At 43.2% G+C, this 25,391-nt stretch overlaps 1 protein-coding gene across 2 annotated transcripts in view; it reads right to left on the bottom strand.

Annotated features, from left to right (window-relative positions):
- The window catches only part of LOC119651134 (nitric oxide synthase), a 359,499-nt gene that overhangs the window by 159,296 nt on the left and 174,812 nt on the right, over positions 1–25,391 (bottom strand). For both annotated transcript variants that reach the window (XM_038054529.1, XM_038054528.1), the window contains exons 5-8: positions 15,381–15,472; positions 15,084–15,225; positions 14,827–14,966; positions 5,246–5,420 (exon numbers count right to left, since the gene is read on the bottom strand). In XM_038054529.1, coding sequence (XP_037910457.1) covers positions 5,246–5,420; positions 14,827–14,966; positions 15,084–15,225; positions 15,381–15,472 — 549 coding nt within the window. The remainder of the gene's footprint in view (positions 1–5,245; positions 5,421–14,826; positions 14,967–15,083; positions 15,226–15,380; positions 15,473–25,391) is intronic.

Here is a 25,391-nt window from a genome sequence, read left to right on the forward strand (position 1 = left end):
TTCTTAAGCCCCAACTCCCAGAGCGCAATCAATTAATAACCATTTTGATTTATTGGAGAAATTGCTGGAAAGCGTTACGGCTTGCAGGCGCTCATACCTAAGCCTGGGAAATTTGACTATTCCAGTCAAAAAAACTTCAGACTAATCAGCTTAACCTTTTCGCTGAAATGCTTAGAGAGACTAATTGAGCGTCATATACGCTCCATTAAATGGAAGCCATGATTATCGCCGTGGAAAGTCCTGTGGGTCTGCTTCTCACTTTTCGGTTTCAAAAATAGAGGACGCAAATTTGAAAGGCAAGTAGGATGGGGTTTTTCGTGGACACTGAAGTGGCTTTGACCGTGCGCTTTTCCAAAAGCTTTGTGATGTCAATGAGATTTTAATTAAGTGAATCTATCCTACGCACTCACCAGCATTAAATTGCACTTGCCAAACGAGAATAGTAAAGACAAGAGAGTTCAGTTTACGAAAACTGCTTCGCTCGAAACGTTTCACTAGAGGGTTCTCATGTATTTCTCGAAGAATTGGGTTCTTAGCAAGACAAATTGCGAACTATTGGCCGCGTTCGAGAGAAGAATTTTTGGCCCTCAATTTGAGGATGGATGATTCCGTAGCCTACATAACGACGAAATCTATGAGCGATACCATGACCAGGTGCCATGGTTGCAGGTGGGCGGTTCACTTAATCCATATGCATAAGGATGATTCAGCCCGGAAAGACTGTAAGGAAAATCTATGATTGAAAAAGAAGACGAGGCTGACCCTGTATGAGATGGAGCAATGGTGTGGGCCAGGACCGCAGATATCTTTTAGGGGTATCGAATTGATGGACCTCGACGCCAAGTCGGGATGTATGGAGTTTTTTATTAAGGCAGGGGTGGACCAGATACCGGTTGTTACACCGTTGATGATGATAATGCTAAGCTATCACAAGATTGCTATATGCGGAACTGGGTGTTGATCATTACCCAACAGCAGAATGGAACGATGTGTGGAAAACCACCACGTGCCGCTCATTTAATAATAACAATCGTTGGCACAACAATCCATATTGGATGTCAGAGCATTTCCGCTCATTTGATTGTCATTTTGGGCCTTAGGCGTGCCCTTTCAGTAAATCTGAATAAAACAACAATGGCGTTAGAGGGAATTCATTGGCCTTCCAAAGATGAGGTGTGCAACCCTTCATCTCTCCGAAAAATTGGAATATCTGCTATCATTAGGCCAATATCCGCTTATGCATCCGTAGTGTGGTGGTTAAAATCGAAACAAAAGACTTTTCACTGTAAACTAACCGCACTGCAAAGAAGTGTTTATCTGGGTATTACCGGAACCATGAAGACAACATGCGGCGTAGCTCTAAATGCATAACTCATTTTGCAACTGTTGGACTTATTTATCCAAAGCACTGCAACGAGAGCAATTTATAGACTAATTGGCGAATATCTATGTGGAAACAATGGACGTGAGGGGCACAGAGCATTGGGAGAACTGAATCCAGGTTTCCCAATGCCTTCTGCCATAGATTTGTTTGGTAAAGATATTAAGTTATTTTGAAACGAGGCGAACCAGAAAAATGCTCGGAGGGATATATTGAGGTCTTCTATACCGATGGCTCAAAACCAGAACAGGATTATGAAGGAGGAATCTACCTTTCGAATAAAAACGAGACAGACTTTTGCGTGGGTGAAATATACAACGGTCTTTCAGGCTGAAGTGTATGCGCTCCTAAGGGCAACAATCTGAAACGATAGAGAAGCCGCATTGAGAGCAACATTCGAAACAAATTTCGAATGCCGCGAATCCTGCCCAATTGTAATTAAGAACACTTTTCTTTTGTTATTTAAATTACATTGCAATTAAAATTACTTTCTTTTATATATTATAATATTTAAATCTACTAATAAATTTTTTGAACATATTTATTTTTCCCTAATCGAACTCCAACGAATACAGCTTTAAAATTAACAATCCATTAGGATTCGCAGTCGTAGCCAGAAGTTTTTTTTTTCTGATGAAAGTATTTGTGAGTGTGACTGCCAGGAATTAGCTCTGTGGAAGAGCTACTTCTAAGGTAGGAAAACATTCGTCCAAGTTGAACGTGAAGCACAATGTGCAGCACCACATTAACACTACTGGTTCCCCGATCTTCTCGAAGGACACACCTCTTCCATTCCAGAAACTGGCTATTGCGCGGAAAGAGTTTGAACAACTCATTCAACATGGTATCTGCAGGCCCTCAAACAGCTGTTGGTCTTCCCTACTGCATATGGTCCTTAACCCAAACAGCGAATGGCGCCCATGTGGGGATTACAGAAGGCTAAATACACAGACTGTTCCTGACCGATATCCAATTCCACTCATCCATGACTTTGTGCATCACCTCGCGAATTGCCGCATCTTTTCGACCTTGGACATAATCAAGGCTTATCATCAAATCACTGTAGCTCCAGAAGACATTCCAAAGACGGCAATATGCACACCCTTCGGACTCTTCGAGTTCACCCGGATAACGTTCAGGATTGTGCAATGCGGCGCAATCTTTCAAAGGTTCATCCACTCGGTCCTGCGAAACCTCGACTTCCTGTTTCGTATATTTGGATGATGTTTTGGTCGGCTTCCTTCCTCAGAGTCTGAGCACTTAGCCCATTTCGACTGCATTTTTCAACGTCTCCTTGAGGCTGGGTTAGTCCTAAACGTTGAGAAATGTAAGTTCTTTCACAGGTGAGATTCCTCGGCCACTCCATTTCCCCTGAAGGAATACAGCCCGACTGAGACGAAGGTGCAAGCGATTACAAGCTTCCCGCGTCCGAAAACGGATTGGTGTTGCGAAAGAAGGTCCCAAAGAAGGCTAAGGAGGGTACACTGACTAGACCTCCGGTAGTGAAGAAGCGGACGCGACCCGTTTCAATCACGTCGGGGTCACCAATTGTAATTGAGAACACTTTTCTTTTTTCCACGAATGACATTTGCCGTCCCCTTCATGGCACTCTGCTCTTCACTCCTGTGGCAAGGTCTAAACTGAGTGGAGGGCACCGGTGACGTCATCTGTCCGCTGGTATTCGCAACATTCGAAATAAACTTCGAATGCCGCGAATCCTGCCGCGCCACACTACTAGCAAATACTGGGAACAAGCTCCTTAGAACAGGTGGAAGAGCCTTAATGCTACTAAACACAAAAAACTTTTCCTGTCAGTAACCAAACAAACAACAAAGTATATGCTGTCGAAAAGCAAGGGTATTGTGGGCATTCTTACTGGCCATAATTCACTATCTGGGCATATTGTTCAGAATAACGGCTTCTCCAAGATGATACGTGTACGCATCCCCATGATGAGGGAGCGGGATTCATGAAACATTTTCTATGTGAGCGAGACTAAGAGTCCTGCGAGAGTATCAGACATCACATTATTTGTACTAATGTGTTCTAGCTGCGGCGGGTAGCATCACATCCACTAACAAATCTGAGGTTAGACGGGAGACGTATATACGGGCAAATATGAAAAGAAGAGACTTCGTTTTGAATGTAATGTCGAAAAGGGTCATCCGAGGTAGCCTGCAAATGAAGATCAGTGACGCAACGCTAAAAGGCCGTTAGGATATAGTTTCAGTTCTTAACATGACAAGAAATCATGGTTCAGAGACTGCAGAATTGAGCCAAATAAGCATAATCAAGTATTTTGCTTTCAAAATCAAATATCTTTTCTGCAAAATTGACGGACTCCCGGCATACTGTCAAAGATTCTATTATGTATTTAGGATCCCTGAAGATCGCATATCTCTGGGGAATGAGGAAGTTTCTTCTACATAAATGGCAAGCAGATATATAATCTGTTCTATACTAAGGCGGTACCCCAAAAGCTTGAGGTAGGACAGTATCTGATTCCTCCGGTCGATTATCCGAGAGTGGCGCTACATTTCACCTTACGGAACTATTTCAGGCTTGAGAATTCTGGACTTAAATGGTCCTAACTGTAAGGATATAAATATTTTTTTTTGTATTTGCGATAATTTATGCGAGATGTTATTCTTGTTTATGTGTTTTAGATTCGACAGAAGAAAAACCGAACAAAGGAAAATGTGACTTGTACCGGTGACAACAACGTGACTGAATGGAAGGAAATGATAACGCCGAATAGCCGACGGTCATAACTGAATTTTTTCCTTCTACAACAAATATAGCAATAGAAGAAAAACATCCAAACCAACAGGTATTAAATCTATCTATCGGTTCCATATGAGAATTGAAGAACCTTATGTTTTTCTCTTCGGAAGGATCCACGCTCCCAAAATATATCACCCTCTCTCGAATGAATATACCGAATGTTTACCCTAATTTCCTCAAATACACAAAAGATAGCCTACAATTTATAAGATGAGTTCTCTTTTATTCCCCAATTTGGAAGTAACGATAATAAGCTGTAACTTCGAACCATTTCCAAAAGGGCAACAAATACCAACCAACGCACTTTCCTTTCAATAGGAACGATTGAATACATCTGTGGGCGAGAAGTCTATCCTTTAATCTATTTAATCAGGATTGCGGCGCTCAAATCGAATTATTTCTGTCTATGCATGTAGAAGTCTCTGGAAAATAAATCTTGAAATATATCATATGAGGAGGGAGGCACAAGATGTAGCAGATGTTCTCTATTGAAATAGGGAAGAGTTGAAAAAAAGCTAAACATACGGAAGTCTTTTTTGAAAAGAAATGTAGGGATTTTGCCAAGGGTACCTGCACGTGTGTGTCTAAAATATGTGCTTTTTTAGATGAACTCTTTGCTAAGTTATGCTGCTCTTTTATTAAAATCAACTTCAACTCATCTCAAAAGGCACTCTCCTTTGATAATATTAGCTTGAAAGCGAGCAACTTAGGAAAGTACGAGATATTTAAATTAGAGGAATTTGTCTGGATGCCGCGGCTGACTTCTTGGCTGTCTCTCCTTATTACGCCTCGAAGTGTAACATAAGCTTCTGTCCTTCAACTTCTCTCTGCTATCTCCTCTAACCGTCAAACATCCCAGTGGCAACTAATGTCCGTAGGATGAAACACTTGTTGAACATCCAAATGACTCTTATCTACCGACTTTCACGCCACCCCTTGGGCAATAAAAGAGCATGGAAAGTCATATCCTTTTCATGCGATCGCAATATGGGAGTAACTAGTGTATCGGCAGTACAAGCATAACTTCGGAACATATTGGCATATTGAAATCTTTACACCGCACAGCGACGTCCAACTCACCTCAAGGATATTCCTACGATTCGTATCACAGAGATTCCGACAGCCAATTTCCGTTGACATATACCAGCCACTGAACGACGTGGCCGTAAATTGAATGCCTCCGCAATCGAACAGCATATTGGAGACGGCCGGCAAAGCATACCACCTGAGATTCATGTCTGCAAACCATTGATATCTGAAACGAGAGAAAGTCATACGTAGCGGAAATTTTCTATTAGAAAGCGATAAATAATAATATGTCGGAATGAGAGTGACTCCTGGCTATGGGTGAAGGTTGATGTACTCGTACGTAAGACGTAACAGAAAATTGATTTTGTAATGAAAAGTGACGGAGGTGAATTTTTGTCCACATAGCGTAATGGATATGATGAATAGTAGCTTTAAATAAAAGCAGTTCTAGAATTCAAATGTTCGCGCCTAATGTGGGTTATAATAAATCAATAATTAATTGTTTCAGAAATAAGATTCGATTTTCGCACTTTTGGCACCAAAGCTAAAAAAACCGTGTTACTCCAACTGACAATCATGGGATCTTTTAAGGCACTTTTCTAGCGGAGGCAACGGCTTGCAGCTGGTATCCATAATACAATGACACCAACAGTACCACTAACAACAATAACAATTACGACAACAAAACCGGTAGTAGTCGAAATTTTTAGAAGGAGCGGCAATGCACCACGTTGACCCCTTCTTGCAATTAAACTAGGGAATTCTACTATAAATTATTTACAAGAAGCGCAGAGCTACGAAGGCCGCTTACGGAAAGGGGAGAAAGACCTACTGTTTGAGATGAGGAAAACCTTTGATAATAGGAGATGCCATCATTCTTGAGTTCAATCCAGAGAAAAGACGGCAACCTCTACGTTGCGTGACATGTCATTGTTGCGAAAACGCAAGTAATTTCTCTGAAGAAGATGGACCTTAATCGAAAAATTAAGGCAAGGGAAGAAAGAATAGTCAAGAAGTGCAGAACGGTCTTACGGAAAATGAGCACGGCCATCATTGCCCAACGTTGTGATAAATCACTTTAGTTTTTGCTTGACGCAGCAAGAAGAATTCCGTTGGATGGTAGCCAAACGGATCAAGCTGACTCTACAAAGAGGAAAAGTACAGCAACAACAGCCTAAGTTGGACATCGATGAGATTGACTCCACAGTATTAAAGTTGAAGTCAGCTACGACGACAATACCAGCGTTAATGAAAACGAGAAGGGAAAAACAAGGATCTGGAACACTCCTCGTAAAATCGAATGAAGGGTGATTTTTGGCAGAAATTCTTTAAGCAATCCGCAACAGCTCCATGACACGCTATAGTAGACGTCAACTCTATCCGACCGACAAGAAGAGTATGTGTTGCGAGACAACCCGGAGCATTCTATGTAAGAAAGTACCATATGTACCCTTGAAATAAAGGATCTCGATTGAGGAAATGATAAAAACGGATTAGCCCGATACGAGTAACCTCACGATAGGAGTTACATCTGTCAATTCCAGAGGGCAAAATTTGGCCATTGTGACTTTCCCTGAGAAGATAGTGAACCAAGGAGACAGCCAGTTTCAACTCGTTGCTTTGAGTACTGGTTCTATGAGCACATAGCCGGGGTTTGTCCTTTGTCATAAAAGTGCGTCAAACCCGGGCGTAAAGCAAAGATTTGCACTTCGGAAAATGCTGTGTTCAGTGCAAGGATCGCGTTCTGTACCAAAAATAGACGTGGTTCAATTTCCCGATTCCGGGCGGTACCAGGTCTTCTAAGAAGGATTTCAAACAGTGAAACGTGAAGTAACATGATTCACATCCTGCAAGCGAAGATGCAAAAGAGGATAACTGCTTGATCAGACAAATGGAGAAAGAAAGAAGAGCTGACTTCAGGACAGTGCCGAAATAGGAGTTCGTCATCGTAATATCCTTATAATAAGTACCGCTGCTATCTGGGTGAGATATGCGGTTAACTTTTGAGTCTGGAGCCATGATCATCGAGATATTTTCGTCTCAATTCGTTGTGCGGAACGATTTGCTTCATACTGAACTAATTTATGCCGCTTTTCGCAATAAGATCGCCACCTTAAAAGATGAAATTCTGAGGCCATATACAGTTTGGAGGTGGCCGTCAGGACGGGTCTAATTGTCCTAAATATGGGCGACACTCCGACATTTCGATGCCCTGGTTGTAAAAACACTTTTCGTAACGTGACCTTTGATACCGAGCCTTAATATTGGCCCTACAACGACGTGGGATACTGGAAGATTTTACTTCGAAGTTGTAAACAGCCGGTCTTACTTACCAAGTGGAGCATAGGGAAAATCGAGGTTGAAAAATTTGCTGAAGCTCTCCCAAGAAGGATAAACGCGGATAGAAAAACTGCAATTGAACTCAATAATCAGCCTTGTCACCGCATTAGCATTTGCATTGCATTGGCACCCAGAAGGAGCTTCTTTGCAAGAAGGCACCTGTGTGCTGGTGGGCGTTGAAAGTGCGGGTCTACGAAAAAGTTCCCTCAAACTTTGGTAGACTGTACAGGCCGCAAAAGGCCAAGATAAGGAAACCCGTATATCCTCAGAATACAAGAGAGTGAAAGAGGAACTCTGCCACGAAAAAAACAGGCACAAATACGATGCAGACAGAAGCTGTAAGGCCACAAAAAGAAACACAAAGCTCATGGATCACCTTGTTCTATGGAAGCAGCGGAGATAAAAGGAATCATACCGGTACTTCTTCCCGTCACCCCATCCAAGCTGACGTCTGACAAAAGCCCACTCATCACTGCGAAGAACCTGGAGTTTTGTCCAATGTTGAATGTTGAAAAAGCACCAGGCTGAATGGAATATCTAGAGAACTACTGAAATTTGTACTCAAATATAACTTAAACTTATTACTCAGCGCATTCTTTATTCCCTTTTGCAAATTTTTGACAAGAGTGACTGTCTTCTTGAGCAGGGGAAAGTTTCGCTATATTTTCCTGAACTTTCTGGACCCAGGTCTTTGTTTGAAATAGTATCAGGCAAGCGTTCCCTGATGATACGCCGCTGGTAAAATTGATGAGCTAGAGCCATCGAGTGATGGTGGGGGTCACTTTCCATGTGCAACTCCAAAATAGCAACACAGAAAGAAAACTAGGACGGAATAGTCTCAACGTGATCTTAGTGTTGAAATAGCTGCATTTTCAGGATCTACCACTGTTAACGCGTCGGACAGCATGCAGTTCAGTGTCACAGTCGGCAGAAACCGGACTTCCTAGATATAAAAATTAATCGCCCTTTCGATTCTCTCCCCGCCAGTGCAGATAGGGAGAGTGCGATGGCCAGCTAACTTGAAAACCTTCGTTTTGTTGGTGCTTACCTTCAGTGTAAATCTGCTTGCCTCTCTTCCGAATTCAGAGCAATTTGGCCATGACTCGGTGAGAAAGCAAACAGATGACACCAGCGTAGCCGTGGTGTTTTCGCAAAGATCTCATGTCCCATTGAATTCCTCCACGTCCTCCGGGCAAGGTGGCATGAAATGCATGAATGCTACCGATAACAAGGAGCAAAATTCTCGTTGATGAACTTAACCTGCAACCTGAAATTCTTTGGATATTTTACATCAATGCAGCACATGGTATTTAACCCCATCATATGTCGCTCTGATAATATCTGTTAATTTCTCTCGAATGTCCATCAAACATGGAGCACGTCTGATAAGTTTTCGGAAAAACAGTCAATATCTCCATGTAACGGCAAGTAGCCATATTATTCACAAGAGGCGGAATTTCACTGAATAAGACACAGTTGAGAATCGTGATGAAGTGTTCCTTCTACCTTTTCAGCTGCTCGTCATCGTGCATGCGGACTTCTCCGCAAGAACATCGAAAGATTTGCGATCACATGCAAATTCGTTTATGATCTGTATACACTTCTGAAATCATTGCGTCCTGCAGCACCTTTTGCTTTCCTGACCAGCATAATAGCAAATTCCTTTTGTCACGGCGCAGACTACGGTGAACTTCCCAGGGTTTCGCACGGTGCCTGCGTTCGAGCACGTTACGCCCGGCATCACTTGCAGCCTCAATAGAGCATTCAAACCCTTCCATTTATCGATTCGTTTCCATAATTCCGCTGTGAGTCAGATCTGATGATGCCCTCTCGATACGTGGCCAATGATCTGCGTACCACCCAAGAAAACGAAAGCTTCAATGGGAGCCCAATACTCATCGATGTTTTCAGGCGGGTTGCTCAGTGACACCGAACAAGATAACTACCCCCACAGTGGAGCGACAGTTGGATCATATACGTGGTTGACGTTGAACTTGAGAGGAGGGGGAGGTGGGTCGCAGCTCTCCAGCCGTGCTAGAACTAGCCGATGCGACACGTACGCGAGCTTAGGCGACCATCAGATGGTGATCTATTTACATTCAGGAGACTACCACTAATCCTATTACTCTGGTCAATCTGATTGCTCGTACGGTATCGGTTCAAACCCAACTGACCTTATGGAAAACTCTGTCCTCGAACAATGTGTATCCAATGACAAAGCGATGGAAGTTGTAGAAATTAACAAACCTCTACCATTATCGTTACATCGTTCCCTATCACATGTCCGAGTAGTGTGTTCTTAGAGCTCACCTTGACGTTCAGATCTCCTATCACGATCACAATGTCAATTTTGGAAAGCCTCTCCTGAACAGTGCGTAATTGCTCGCAGAAAGAATCCTCCTATATCAGAAGTCACCGCTGGTGCAGAGCACCGTACAATTGTGATGCTCTTTAATCTGTATCGGAATATTGCAGTAAGAAGTCTGCCAGGAAGGCCTTCCCAATGAAGAAAACGCGCCAGCAAACAACTCGACACAGGATAAGCTTCTGATACCGCACGGTTTTCCAGAGTACAAAAGTACATTACCGCAAGATGGAGAGGAGTACTCTCCAGAGTCCCACAATCTTAGTTCGCTTAGACCCAGAATGTCCTGCTTATATCTTTGAAATTCTCGCTTAATTTAGGGACAGCAACTATTCTGAGGACCCTCACTATCATTGCAGAGACACGTGTGCATATTCCAGAAAGTAATTATAGTTTCTTTTCAATAGAAGGTCATAGTCATGAGATCAGCCCTTATTCGAGGCATTCTTGACGTTTCCATAACAGTAATATTTCGAAATTGGCAGGTTACTAGATCATAAATTTGTATCCCATTTAGTCGCCTCTTACGACAGGGAAGACTTTGAGTGCATTCTTAAGCGCAAACCCACAGGGTACCCCTGGGAGAAAAAAACTTAGCTCCGGAAAAGTGAGGGATAGAATATTCCTAAATTCCATATTCATGCATGAAGCGCCATTTTTTAAGGTTTGGCGTGAAACAATACCTTATTAAAATCGGTTGGTTATCTGTCTGCCTTTCTATCTGTTTTTTTTTTTTGCGGAGGTGGAAATCTTGGAGACACTGCATATGACATGTGGGATTTTAACCCACTTAAACTTCAAACATGCTGTAAATGCTGCTTCTAGCAACCTAACATCTATCATCACTGCAAGGTATTTGACTACTGGTTTTGAAGTAATGAAGTTTTGTCCACCGGGAATGCAAGACCTGCATCTTTCAGTTACTTCCTTATAGCAGCGATTGCTTCGGATGGATACAATGCAGCAACAACGACGGCTATGTGATCGGCGTAATCCACTATTGTGGCAAGCAACTGGAATGTTAAGGACAGCACAAAGCCCTGTGGGACACCGTAGAGACAATGTATTCTTTGTTTCCATAGATAGCTGTCGGTAAGTGCAGTTAAGTAACTTACTACACCAATCGACCGCAAAGATCTCCTTACCAGGTTCCACTTGGCCAAGTTGAGTTAAAGGTAATCTCTGCGCAATACTTGACTTGTCCTGCATTGCATTTGTAGCTATGCCAGTAACCACGATGGCGTCGGCGGTTGTTCTAGCCTCACAGAAACCGAATTGTCGGTCTGATAAGCAGTCAATTATAGATTATTCACTCCAGCATTTTTACCATGGCGTCCAATAGGCATATAGGTCTGCAGGGAGATGATTCATTATCATCGTATTACAGACACAACAAAGGTCCTCTGAAGACTGTTATCGCTCGTGTCCTACTAAAGAAACAGACTCTGAACAATTTTCAGTAGGAAATTGGCACATGTAATATGCAGAGATGCCTGGCTTTTGAATCACTCCATTACAACCCTGTAAGTGATTCTCCATGAGTTTAAATCCGCCAGTTGCTGCTAATTGTTTTCAGCAGTCCCTCTTGCTTCGACTGTGTAGCTAGCTTACGGTTTCTTCCAAAGTTACTTATAGGACACACTTCTTCATTGCTGCCTGTCCTGCTCGTCTGGCCGATCAAGAGATCAGACAGTTCAGGGTTAGCAGTTAGGCGTGCTAGGGAAGTATAACGCCTCGGCATGGATGAGTCGGCATACTGCCCGCGATGTACTCCTTGATATGAAGAACTATCCCCGAGAGTACGCGTGTTCTGGTCCAATCACACATCTATTAATGTTTGCTCAACGATTACTTTCACAAACCAACCTAACGTTTTCCTCATTCTTGGGCAAACAGTTCTCCACCCTGATGGCTTGTTCTTCAGATCAAAGATGATTGCTACGTGACTTGTGCGTGTACTGTTCACCGACGTTCCAGGACATATCGCCCGCTAGTGAAGGACCGAAAAGTAAAGTCACCGGTGATAAGTTTTAGTCTCTCGTCCTTTCGCGTCCAAGATGAAAAATTCAACATGTACTCGAATTTAGCCAACGTCAGTGTTGGAGCATAACAAGCATAGACGTATATTGCATCCATTTTTGCCTATACGAACCCACTTGTGGGTTGTTTCATATATCCCAAATATACGTGCGCTTCTCCAGATGGGATCACTTTCAACCAAATTGACCACGTGTTGATCGAACGCCGCCACCTCTCAGCCTTGATGAATGTCAGAACATATAGGGGGCCCAATATAGACTCGGATCACTATCTCGTTGGCATGGTGCTCCGAGCTCGAATAATAACACCACCCAGAATCCCCTCCGACAATCAGGTCAGAGTTAACATTCAAGCTATCCACAACACAGCCCTCCGCAACACCTATGAGAGGGAAATGCATGCCGCAATAACCGCAGCCAATAGAGGACCTGGAGATGAAGTATCAACAAATGATCTTCACAACCACCTGAAGAACATTATCATTGATACGGCCACAAATATACTTGGTCCCAGCCGCAAAATGAGTCGGAACGGCTGGTTTGATGATGAATGTAAGCTAGCAATGGAACGGAAGAATGCCGCATACCGAGTAATTTTGCATTCTCAAAGAACGCGGGCACGCGCAGAGAATTATCATGAACTCCGTCGAGCGGAGAAGCGACTTCACAGGTGGAAAAAGGAAGCCTGGGAGAACCAACATGTCTGTGAGTTAGAAAAGTACAGGGAGCAACCGCACCAGGCGCGGAAGTTTTACCAACAAGTCAACAGGATGCCTTATACACCTCGATGCTCACTCCACCGAGACAAAGAGGGAAATCTGATTTCCGACAGAATGGGTATATTGGAACGATGCGTTGAGTACTTTGTGAGCTACTGATAAATCAGAACATCGGCGAGTTCGTGCAATTCATCGCCTAAAAAATCATAAGTCGCCAGGAGCCGATGGAATTACAGCCGAATTGGTTAAATATGGAGGCGACCAGTTACACCAAGTGGTTCAGGCGATGGAAAAACTGTTGGAATATGGCCAACAGTTGCACCATCTGTTCATCGACTTTAAAGCCGCCTATGTTAGCATAGCCAGGGTAAAACTGTACACGGTCATGAAAGAATTCGGTATCCCGACGAAACTAATAAGACTTACCAGGCTGGCCCTGACCAATGTGCGAGGCCAGATAAAAGCAGCAGGATCACTCTCAAGACCATTCGACATCAGCAACGGTCTACGACAAGGGGATGCCCTATCATGCGTCCTCTTTAACCTGCCCTCGAGAAAGTGATCCGTGATGCTGAGATAAATTGCAAGAGGTACGATCCTCTTTAAGTCCACCCAACTTTTGGCCTACGCTGACGATATCGTCGTCATGGGAAGAACGACCCGAGACATACAAACTCCCTTCATCCAGATCGAGCAGGCGGCGCGAGATCTTTGGCTGCACATCAATGAAGGCAAGAGAAAGTACATGGTGGCAACGTCAGCACCGAAAACCAAACAATCAACAACATCATACCGCACTGGTCATACGGGAAGAATAAGGATAGGCGAATACAACTTTGAGATCGTTGATAATTTCTCCTATCTAGGGTCAAAATCACAACCGATAACAGCTACCATGATGAAATCCGCGCACAGTTGTTGTCAGCCAACAGAGCCTATTTCAGCTTACCAAAACTGTTCTGCTCGAAACATCTCACCATAGGATCAAAGCTCTTATTGTACAAGGCAATGATTTTGCCAGTCCTCATGTATTCCTCGGAGACTTGGGTACTTAGCAAGAAGAATTGCGAAGTCTTAGTCGCGTTCGAGAGAAGAATCTTCCGAAGAATTTTTGGCCATAGGCAATAGGTTACCGTGGGCGGGTCCCTTAATCCGTATGAATAAGGATGATCCAGCCCGGAAAGTCTATAAGGGCAATATCTATGGAAGAAAAAGAAGACGAGGCAGACCCTGCCTAAGATGGAGCGATGACGTAGGTCAGGACCCCAGACAGGTTTTAGGGATATCGAATTGGTGGACCTCGGCGCAAAATCGGGATGTCTGGAGTTCCTTATTAAGGCAGGCCTAAACCGGATACCGGTTGTTGCGCCGTTGATGATGAAGATACGGATCTAAAAAATAACGTCGCTTCCATCTTTTAGTAATGTGCCCTTGATTCACACCGCAAACTCATAAAAGTAGGATAACACCCGTCTCTTAAAAACGCTCTCCAATTCTGCTCAACAACTAAACAATCTCCTGCATGATGCCCTCATACTACACATATGTTTACGAAGCCAGTATAAATATTGGTTCACCTTCTATAACGTATAATTCCATCTGTCATTAATCACTCTCGGAATCTGATATTCTTCTGGATTCACCCCCGGCTTTCGGAATGATATGGTCATTTGAATCAAGTCGAAACATATCATAAACTAAAATGATAAACAATTCGCGCTGTTTCCTCTATAAAGGATATCTGTTCATTCTGAAGATTTTAAAGAAATTTTGTTGGTTTATCCGACACTGCTCGTTCAGGACTTCACTATCATATGAACGATTTCATGGGGATGAATCCAATAAATCAACTATCTAACGGCTCTAAAGTTACTCCGGGAAAATATTATAAGGAGACATTCGAATGAAATCAATTATTACGTTTCTATAAATGTAGGAGATAAGCTAATTTTTGCTTTCAAAAATTTCAAAAAAGTTTGGGCACAAAAAATTGTTGTTTTGTGAAGGTACCTTGTAGTCGGAAGTAATTCCTTCAATCATATTGGGTCTAAGTATTCATATACATACGCTATTTGAGACTAGCATAAAGCTATCCAAAAACAAACCAAAAAAGCAACCAATGGAAAAAAATGTTGTTGATGTAAGCAAATAACTAAAATGCTATCTTACGTGGGATGATGTAATGGAACTTCAACTATAAGCTCTGGTGGATAATCGAAATAATCCGGATCATGCCCATTGGCCGACACAACAAGAGGCAAAATATCCCAAGCAGTCCTTTTGCTTTTCCATCCTAGTTTGATGCAGACCTGCAAGAACAACAGAAATCCAATGAATCACTCCCCGCAAATTCCAGCAATCGATGTACAGTAAAAAGTACATAAAATCCGGAAGGAAAGTCACGGTAGGAAAACAAAGCCACTTACCTCTGTGAATTCCACATTCAGTGGATCACCGAGAATTGTTCCGTCTGGATTTCTGTAGCCAGCATACGAAATCAGTTGACTGTTCCAAATTCGGTAGTCGTGGCGTCCATCTGTTCGTTGCGGGAATATCGTAATGGCTGACCTGTTGAGGGATGAAAATTACAACTCCCTTAGTCGAGAATTTAATGGTCAGTGTGATTACAACGAAAGGAGCAACTGGGAGTACCGTCAACGTGGTTTCGGATTGTGGCAGAAGCAGTTAAAGGTAAGCAAAATGTACATCGAGCATCGACTCACCTGAGGTTGCCCCGATTTGTGGCATATTTGATGTGGTTGCAAATTGCCTCAAACATTCCACTCGTTGTAGTTACATATCGGCAATCAAATACCTGCGAATTGAGAGGTTTGGATGAAAATTAATTTCCTCGAAATATATTTAACGAAAATATCCTGAGCATTTTATTCGTTAACCAAAGCTAAATTTGAAACGTTCGAATCATTTCATAATTGCCCAATAAAATTCAAAGAAACTCAATTGAAATAAATTTCCGTCGAGTTATTCCGTAGCAATAACCCCATGAAGTACTTCATTCTTGTACTAGTTTAATTAAGTTTGCGCTTGAGATACGACAAAGCTAACCAAAGGAAACGTTTCCATCTACACACCTGCCGAAAGGAAGGACCTATAACATAAACATTGCCTGCCATTCATGAAACTTGCAGACCAAAGCTTGTTGTTGGGAAACTTTTCTTGAAACGATTTTCATCCACTTTAAACCGACTCAGAAGGAGCATTGAACAGATGAAGTGGCAAAAGTTTAACGTATAACTTTCCAGATTGAATAAGAGACTTGAAAGTAAGAGTTAAATCGAGACAGTCTGCAAGAAAGCCCCTCAATATCTAGATAGTCGTACCCACGATATAGCCTGGACTGGGAGTACATATGGGTTATGGAATATCATTTTCTGAAAAGCCATGACAAAAGTTTGATAATCTTTCCAAAGTTACTTTTAGGACTAAGATGAAGATTAGCTTCTTTCTACCAGTTGAGTGCGAGTTATGACTTTGTTTATGTAGTGGATTTTGAGGAACTAAATCTGAATTGACCAACAATTAACACGCTAGGGTGGGAGGAAAGTATTGTTTCAAGCATATTTAGTATCCTCAATAAGCATGTCTTTTTCTTTTTCTTTAGCCTTTGTCCCGTTCACAAACGGGGTCGGCTCGCCGTGATTGGTTTCGCCATTTAGCTCTATCGAATGCCTGATCTGGGTGCAATCTTGAGGCTTTTAAATCCCCATCCAGCGTATCAAGTCACCGTTGTTTCGGCAAGTGAATTGTTGTTAGCACGAATTGCGTGACCATACCATCGAAGACGCCTCTCTCGCAATTTTTCCACGATCGGTGCAACCCCATAACGATCGCGGATATCCTCATTTTGGATGTGATCAAAATGTGTTACTAGCCCAACGCAACATCTTCGTCTCCATTACCGCAAGACGCCGTTCATTTTCTTTTATAGTCGGCCAACACTCAGAACCATAGAGGGTAACAGGGCCGATTACATTACGGTAAATGTTAGATTTGAGACGTTGGTTGATACGTCGATCACAAAGAACACCGTCTGATGAGTTGCCTCTGCCCTGGACGAAACCGTCAGTCAAATTTTTGATTTTTTCAATTCTTAATGCTTGGGGTGCTACGCTCCCATACTAGGGATCCATGGACTAAAAAACGAGGGAGTAAGTTGCTCCTCATTTAGTCCGGTCCACCATCAAGTGGATGGGGACTTAGGATCCCGCAGATCCTAAACAACGAAGAACACCAGTTGTGGAACGCCACTTCATCCAGGTTGCGTTAATGCGTGAGGCAATTTCACAACGCAGTTCTCCATTGGCTGATAGCGTTGACGCGAGGTATTTAAATCACTCAGTTCTAAGCAGATCACTGCCGGTAACAGTGACTGTGCCTATTTCATGAGGATCGGTCGTCAAAATTCAGTCTTGTTCAATTCGATCTGAGACAGTGTTGTATGAGGCGATCATCCCATTTTTATATATAAGTTTCTCGAGATCATGTTTGCTATTAGATACTAGGAAAACATCATCTGCATAAAGCAGTGTGTAGAGCGCTGGACTTTGTGTGTCCCGTGTGACGGTGTCCTTAACAAGAACAAAGAGGAGTGGTAAGAAGGCGCTTCCTTGATGAACACCAACATAGACACGAAGCGGTTTTGATACACCCGCCACACTTCGTACTTTACTTTATGGATCATAGTAGAGCAGTTGAACCCAACGCATGAGTTCTTCTGGCACTAAGTGTTGTCGTAAAGCATACCAGATGAGTTCGTGTGGCACACGGTCAAACGCTTTCTCTAGATCCAGAAAGGCGATGCTTTTCACGGTGTTTCTCTATGAGTAACCGCGCAGCGTGTATTACGTCAGTAGTTCAGCAGTTTTTGACAAATCCGGGGTGATTCACGGTTATGTCAACAATTTCGCGAATACGTTTGTCAAGAACGCGTTCAAAAATCTTCATGATATTGGAAAGCAACCGGATCGGGCGGTAATTTGAATATTCTGCTGGACTACCTTTCTTTGAAACTGTGGTACTTTCTTACTAGTCAGATGGTGTTTTTCCTTCCTAAATAACCCGATTAAAGAATTCACTGAGCCACAGTCTTAGACCCCAGCTCTTCGTTTTCCAGAGCTCAGATGGGATGTCGTTTCATTCGGTTTATTGCCCTTCAGTTGCGCTGACAGTTAAGCCCTTGAGTGTTTAACGTAGGTACCTGTCCTCTTCAGACACAGATTGATATTGTGACCACAATCAGTGTCCGGATATCGTGTCATGTCGCAGTTCAAATCTCACTGGTGGCAGTGGAATTTTAATCGTGATTTGACGTCGGATACCAGTCGACTCAGCTGTGAATGAGTACCTGAGTCAAATCAAGGTAATAATCTCGGGCGAGCGCAATGCTGACCACGTTGCCTCCTACAGACTATTCTGTAGTGTACCGTTACGGTCTTGAATGAAGTGTTTTAACACACTTCAAGGCCCTGATCCAATATGGATTGTTGCGCCAACGATTATTATTATTATATTATTATTCAGAGCCCCGCTGAGACAAGCAACAACGGTACCAGTCTATACCAAGTGCATGGCTTAGTATTCATACTGGTGGATGCAAGACATACCTAAATCTCTACCGAACTAAAGAGTAAGGCACCCGTGTTGAAACGCACCACCACGCCCGAAGGTCTCTTCTCGCTTGAATATAACCACAACCACCATGAAACTCCCACTAGGGGGGCCAACCGCAAATAACCGAGCTGTCCTCACATACAACAGGAGTTCCCCGAAGTATGTGAGTCCAGGGGCTTTCCCGGTTCGCATGGTACCAGTATACCCGTGGTAAGGTTTCGCGACCAATTTGCCACTTCAGATGTGTCCCCGTGCAGACTCGGGTCTGATCGCCCTAATTACGCCTTTGGAGCATTCCCCTACTGCATCACGGCCGGCAAACCAAAGTGAGTACAGCGTCTCCCGGCGCCACCACTATGGAGGTTTTACTCGGCCACTTGGTTTTGGTTTGGCCGACAGGGTTACCGCCCCGTCTTCCTCACCGCCACCTCTGAGCACCAGTTGCTCTGACAGGTGGAACTGGTCCAATTGTCGGCAATGATTGTGGAAGTTGAGGATAAGCAAATTCTTCAGTTGAAATCTGCTCGAAAGATTCTCGCCATCTATCCCTTGCGGCTCGACGGTTGGTAAGCAAAGTACTGTTCTTATCATTAACGCAGCAGAAGTGTTCAACATCTTGTGTGCGTTCTTTTCGACTTGTGGAAAGTCGATACAGATCTCTCTCGCCATCCCGAGTATTTAGTTTACCGTAAAGATTTTTGTAATGGTCCGCTCGGGTGCCAGGAACAAGCTCAATAAGTATGTAATATTAACATTTTTCTTTTTAAAATAATCAATTTAGTGAGGACATAAAATTTGTATAAAAGGAAAACGAATATTTAATAGAGTTTGTGATAACAGATGACTCGAATCTCGGTAAGAAAATCTTAGAAGCAGTTGTAGTAAAGCACCCCGACCCCTTTGTCGGATATTCCAGCTAGCAATATGAAAATTTCGATTACTCTTGTTGTTAGTGGAATGCTGTCGATACCTCGGGTAAGGACCTATTAATTAAACCTTCTGTTATTGTACAAGGACACAAAGACAAAGGTATTGAGGGACCCAAGAATGCTTGCCTTTTTTCCACTCGAGATATAATTGCAGCTATATAAGCTGGAATAAAACGAGGTTGAATGGTGGAACACTGGACAACACTCTCATTACTCCCGTGGCATTGTGCTATTGTACCCTACTAAACGTTACGAAAGAAAGCATTGATTCGGAGTTGAACTAATTGCCTGGGAGTCTACTGACTGCGGGATTCCAACCCAAAACGAATAATATTTCAACTGCACAGTATTATGCACCATCGGTGACTTCCAATATGGAGGAGAAGGAGATCTTCCGTGAGCAACTGATTGTATTTCAGAAGAAGTTTCCCAAAGGTGTTCCTAACGCAGATCCGAATACCAGCATGGGCTTTGTTAACACCTCATTCGAACTTATAATGTGGAAAGACATCTTGGCAATGATGACGGTGAGACGTTTGTGGATTTCTATAACTGCCACCCCTTATCATTGGTAGAACACTGTTTCAGGAGTAAGGCTGTTAAGTCAACCGGGTTTCAACAGTACACGAACTAGATTGCGAATAGTAATAGATTCAAGAGTTGTCTCCAGGATGTTCATAACAATATGTAATCATACGTACGGGAGAATGGACAAAAATTTAGTCGCTTAGGAGTCCGCAACTTCTCGCAAGTTTGAAGAGCTACGACCACCCACGGTCGTCGTTCAACAGTGGGAAAGGTATATTGCTGCTAGTTTCCACTTAACATCCTCTTGCATTGACGACACCAACACACTATGGATCATATTGGAATAGTGCGTCGAGTTTAGATCTTCGCTTCACCTGAATTGTTTCGGGTTCTCCACAGGAACGGCATTTCTGGGAAACTAATAGCTATTATCAGACCGACATATAATAGCGTAAAATGCCACTAGCTGCACGTGGTAAAATCTCAGAAAAACTTGATGGCCAACGCGAAGGCCGCCAGGATCAATCAATATTATTAAGGCTCTCCCGCCTTCGAAAGCCTTCGCATCAGGGGACTCCTTTCAACAATGGTAGAAAAGGGATGAAGGGAACTGTTAATCCAGAAAACTTTCTGCCGTACGGCCATTCCACCGATCGAGCTCTATATTTTTTGCAACAAGGAGAAGTCGAAGATAACAGGCAAAACAACTCCAAACAACGCTCCTTAGTTTTTCCCCGATAAAATTGTGTGAAGAGAGATCCCCTGTGTTTTTATAAAGTTGTTGATGAATCCCATCTCACCTTTCATAAGAAAAAAAGTATGATGAGCATCATCTACAACCCTATTCCAAAACACACAATCAAGAGATCTTGCCTTCCTAGTCTTATACAGGTAAGACTGTAAACCTCCAAATAGTCAGTCTCATCATGCTTCCGATTCAGCCACGCAGCTAAGTTACCAATGAGCTGCGCAATCCATATGCTACTTGTCGCATTTTGAGAGTTGCCGCTTATTTAATCTGCGTTGCCGTTCTTCACGAGCTACTACCTCCCTGGGCTCTTTTCCCTCACGTTTACATATGGCTTAACGTTCCTTAGCAAGACGAGAAATGGTAGTCACTCCTGCGATTAACATCACGGCCGGTTCAGAAATAGCGCGGTACGCAGACGAAAAGTGGGGTATACCAAGGGATAAATAATACGCATATATATTAGGGGAAAATATTTGAATGTACAGTGGTTTTACTTGCACTACTCACTTAAGTGTGATACTGATTTTCGTTGTTTCGTTGTAGAAAATTTACACAAAAGATACGACTTTGATTTGCTTTGTCAGTCATAGCAGGTTTTCAATAAATTTGGTGATATCTCGCTCTGCATGTGTTAGCAAAACAAAAAAACCTCCTTCTATCACCCGAACTGCCCCCTTTTAAGATTGATGTCACAAGTAGTACCGACTTTGAAAAGTACCAATCGATCCCTTTTATTTGATACTATAAATACTTATGTTTCGTTAGAAAAAATTACGGAATCGACGGACTAGCCGAATTGGTTAAATATGGAGGCGACCAAATACACCAAGCGGTTCACTAACTGATTCTCAAGATGTGGGACAGCGAATTAATACCTGACGACTGGCAACGAAGCATTATCGCCTCTTATCCATACATAAAAAGGGAGGTACACAATGCAGCCATTATAGAAGTATCACGTTGATGAGTACCATCTATAAGATATTCTCCGCTATCCCGCTAGGGCGGGTAGCCCATACGCCCAGAATATCATTGGCCCATACCAAAGAAGTTTCACTCCACGCAAATCTCACTGTGCGGCAAGCAATGGAAAAACTGCTGTAATATGGACATCAGTTGCACCATCTTTCCATCGAATTTAAGGCCGCCTATGTAGCCAGGGTAAAACTGTACACGGCCATGAGAGAATTCGGAATCCCGACGAAATTGATAAGACTTACTAAGCTGCCCTGACCAATGTGCGAGGCCAAATAAAAGTAGCAGGATCACTCACCAGACCATTCCACATCAACAACGGTCTACGACAAAGGGATACCCTATCATGTGTCCTCTTTAACCTGACCCTGAAGAAAGCGATTCGCGATTCAGACGTCAATGCAGGAGGAACCATTCTTTTCAGGTCCAAGCAACTACTGGCCTATGGTGACGAATACTGACATTATGGGAAGAACGACCCGAGATGTACAGTCTACCTACATCCGGATCGGGCAGGCGGCGCGAGATCTCGGACTGCAGAATAATAAAAGCAAGACGAAGTACATGGTAACAGCGTCAGCCTGAACGAACAAAGAAACAACAATATCGAATTGAACTCGTTCGAAAGTTCGAAAATCACAACCGATAATAGCTATGACGATGAAATCCGCGCAGGGTTGCTGACTGCCAACAGAGCCTATTTCAGCTTACAAAAATTGTTCCGCTCGAAATATCTCACCATAAGGTCAAAACTCTTACTATAGAAGGCTATGATCTTGCCAGTCCTCATGTATTTCTAGGAGACCTGGGTTCTTAGCAAGAGAAATTGCGAACTCTTGGCCGCGTTCGAGAGAAGAATCCTCTGAAGAATTTTTGGCCCTCTACATGAGGATGGACGATTTCGTAGCCTACATGACAGCAAAATCCATGAGCGATACCACGACCGTCGGTTGCGTCAGGGCGGGTCACTTAATCCGTGTGGATGAGGATGATCCAGCCCGGAAAGTCTAAAAGGGCAATATCTATGGTAGAAAAAGAAAACGAGTCAAACCTTGCCTGAGATGGGACGATGGCACTAGGTCAGGACGCCAGGCAACTTTTCAGGATATCGAATTGGTAGACCTGGGCGCAAAACCGGGGTGTTTAGAGTACCTTATTAAGGCAAGCCTAGATGGGATACCGGTTGTTGCGCCGTTGATGAAGATGATGAGTAACGGCACACAAATTGTATAAAAGTAGGGACGAATATTTCATAGAGTATTTGGAAAGAAAATGCGAAAAGTTGCTCTCTAGTAAAGAACGCGTACACCTTTGTGGGGTATTCAGGCTAGCAATATGCAAATTTCGACTGTCCTTCTTATTACTGAAATGCTATTCGCCCCCACAAAGACGAGGGTATAGAAAGACCAGACCAGAATGTTCCTCTTTTCAAAATCGAGATAAAATTGCAGCGAAATGAGGTGGGACCAAGTGAGGTTGAAAGGTAGACGGCACTCTTATCACTCCTGTGGCATTGTACTATTGTACTTTACTAAGCGTGACGAAAGTAAGCATGGATTCACAATCGGACTAATGCTTAATGTACGCCCTCATTGCCTGGGAGTCCACTGAATGCGGTATAACCAAGACGATGAATATTTCAATTGCACAGTATTAGGCAACATCGGAGACTTCCAATATAGAGGCGAAAGAGGTCTTCCGTGAGCAACTGATTGGATTCCAGAAGGGGTTTCCCAAAAGTTATCCTAACGCAGATCTGAATGCCAGCATGGACTTCGATAACACCTCACTCGCGCATATGATGTGCAAAGACATCTTGGCAACGATGACGGTGAGACGTTTGTGGATTTCTGTAGCTTCCGACCCTTACCATTGGTGGAAAACGGTTTGAAGAGTGAGCCTGCTAAGTCAACCGGATTTCAACAGTGAACGAACTAAATTGCGATTAGTAGTAGATTCACGAGTTGTCTCTAGGATGTCCGTAAGAAGAAGTTATCATAGGTCGGGAGAATGAAAAGAATATGGCCAATTCCGAGTAGAGCGACCCTAAAAGAAAAAGTGGCGAAAATTAACCATACAATTTCGCTAGCACCTAAGTGCAATGAAGTTTCTCGTCGATAAGGGCGTTCATACCTCTCTGTTGACCGGACTCGGAAATATTGTGCGTTCCTTCTGGATATTCGAGTGCTACACACATTATGTACAGGCTTCGAATGTAATTTATTTGGCGGTTTTCGATGGAAGAAAACTTCAGAAAAGTTCACAATCCCACTTACTTACACTTAATTTCGATTGTGTACTATTTTCCAAATACACAACTAATTCGCAATGAAAAGTAAGTTGGCTATCGATTGATTTCGGGAATGTGCGTACGCCATTCGACACCTGTAGTGTGAGTTCCTAGAAATTTCGGTTTCTCCAACTCGGGCGGGAATTCTAAAGATATAAGCAGGACATTCTGTGCCTAAGCGAAGTAACATGGTGATACTCGAGAGAGTACTCCTCTCCTTCTTGCGGCAATATACTTTTGTACTATGGAAAAAGCTAGCCAAGCTATCGCAAGGCGCTCTCTTTTGACCAAGGAGCCGGTTTCTCGCAGACTTCTAACTGCAAGATTCCGGTCCAGGTTACGGAGCATCAGATTTGGAAAAAGCTATGCACCAACGCAGACTTCCAATATAGCATAGAAGGATGCTGACAAAACTTTGTTCGGTCATGTGATGGAGAAGCACGATCTTGGCGGTGATAATGATCATGGTGGAAGGTTTGTGGATTTCTGCAAATCATCATTGATGGAACACTGTTTGAACACAGAGCCTTCCAGAAAGTTAGTTGCATTTCAACTGACCGCCACCATATGAGCATACAGAATAACCACTTTGTGATCAGTAGCAGATGTAGAACGCGCTGAGATTGACTTCTAAAGGGATCACCATCTGGTGCTCGCTTACATTCGCTTAATTCTCGCAGGATTGGAGAGCTGCAACTCATCCAATTTCCGATCGACGGCCCCAGATAGTGGGGGCACACATGTGAACGTGTGAAAATTGGACGGTATTTGCGTGCTCTACACCCTACGGATTATTTTAGAACAGTGCGCGGAATTTAGATCTTCGCTGAACCTGCTCTTCATTGATTTCGAGAAAGCTTTCCATAGCATGTACAGGGAGTGTATCTGGAATGCTCTACGCAAGGGGCATTCCAGACAAACTAATGGCTTTAATCAAAGCGACATATTATGGCGCAGAATGTCATGTGCTGAAGGAGATAAAATCTTAGAGGAATTTGAGGTTCAAAGTGGAAGTCGCCAGGGTTATATCTTGATATCGATATTCGTCCTCTTTAACCTGACCGTCGAGAAAGTGATTCGTGATGCTGAGGTAAATGCAAAGGGTACGATCCTCCTTAAGTCCACCCAACTGCTGGCCTATGCTCATGATATCGACATCATGGGAAGAACCACCCGAGACGTACAAACTGCCTTCATCCAGACCGAACAGGCGGTGATTGGCGCGAGATCTTGGGCTGCACATCAATGAAGGCAAGACAAAATATATAGTGGCAACATCAGCACCGAAGACGAATCAACCAACAACATCAAACCGCACTGGTCAAACAGGAAGAATAAAGATAGGAGAATACAACTTGGAGATGACAATTTCTCCTATCTAGGGTCGAAAATCACAACCGATAACAGCTACGATGATGAATTCCGCACAAAGACTGTTTCGCTCGAAACGTCTCACCATAGGGTCAAAACTCTTACTGTACAATTCTATGATCTTGCCAGTCCTCATGTATTCCTCGGAAACTTGGGTTCTTAGCAAGAAAAATTGCAAACTCTTGGCCGCGTTCGAGAGCAGAATCCTCTGAAGAATTTTTGGCCCCCTACATGAGGATCGACGATTCCGTAGCTTACA

Source organism: Hermetia illucens, chromosome 3 (assembly GCF_905115235.1).
Source record: "Hermetia illucens chromosome 3, iHerIll2.2.curated.20191125, whole genome shotgun sequence".
In the NCBI taxonomy this organism is placed as follows: Eukaryota; Metazoa; Arthropoda; class Insecta; order Diptera; family Stratiomyidae; genus Hermetia; species Hermetia illucens.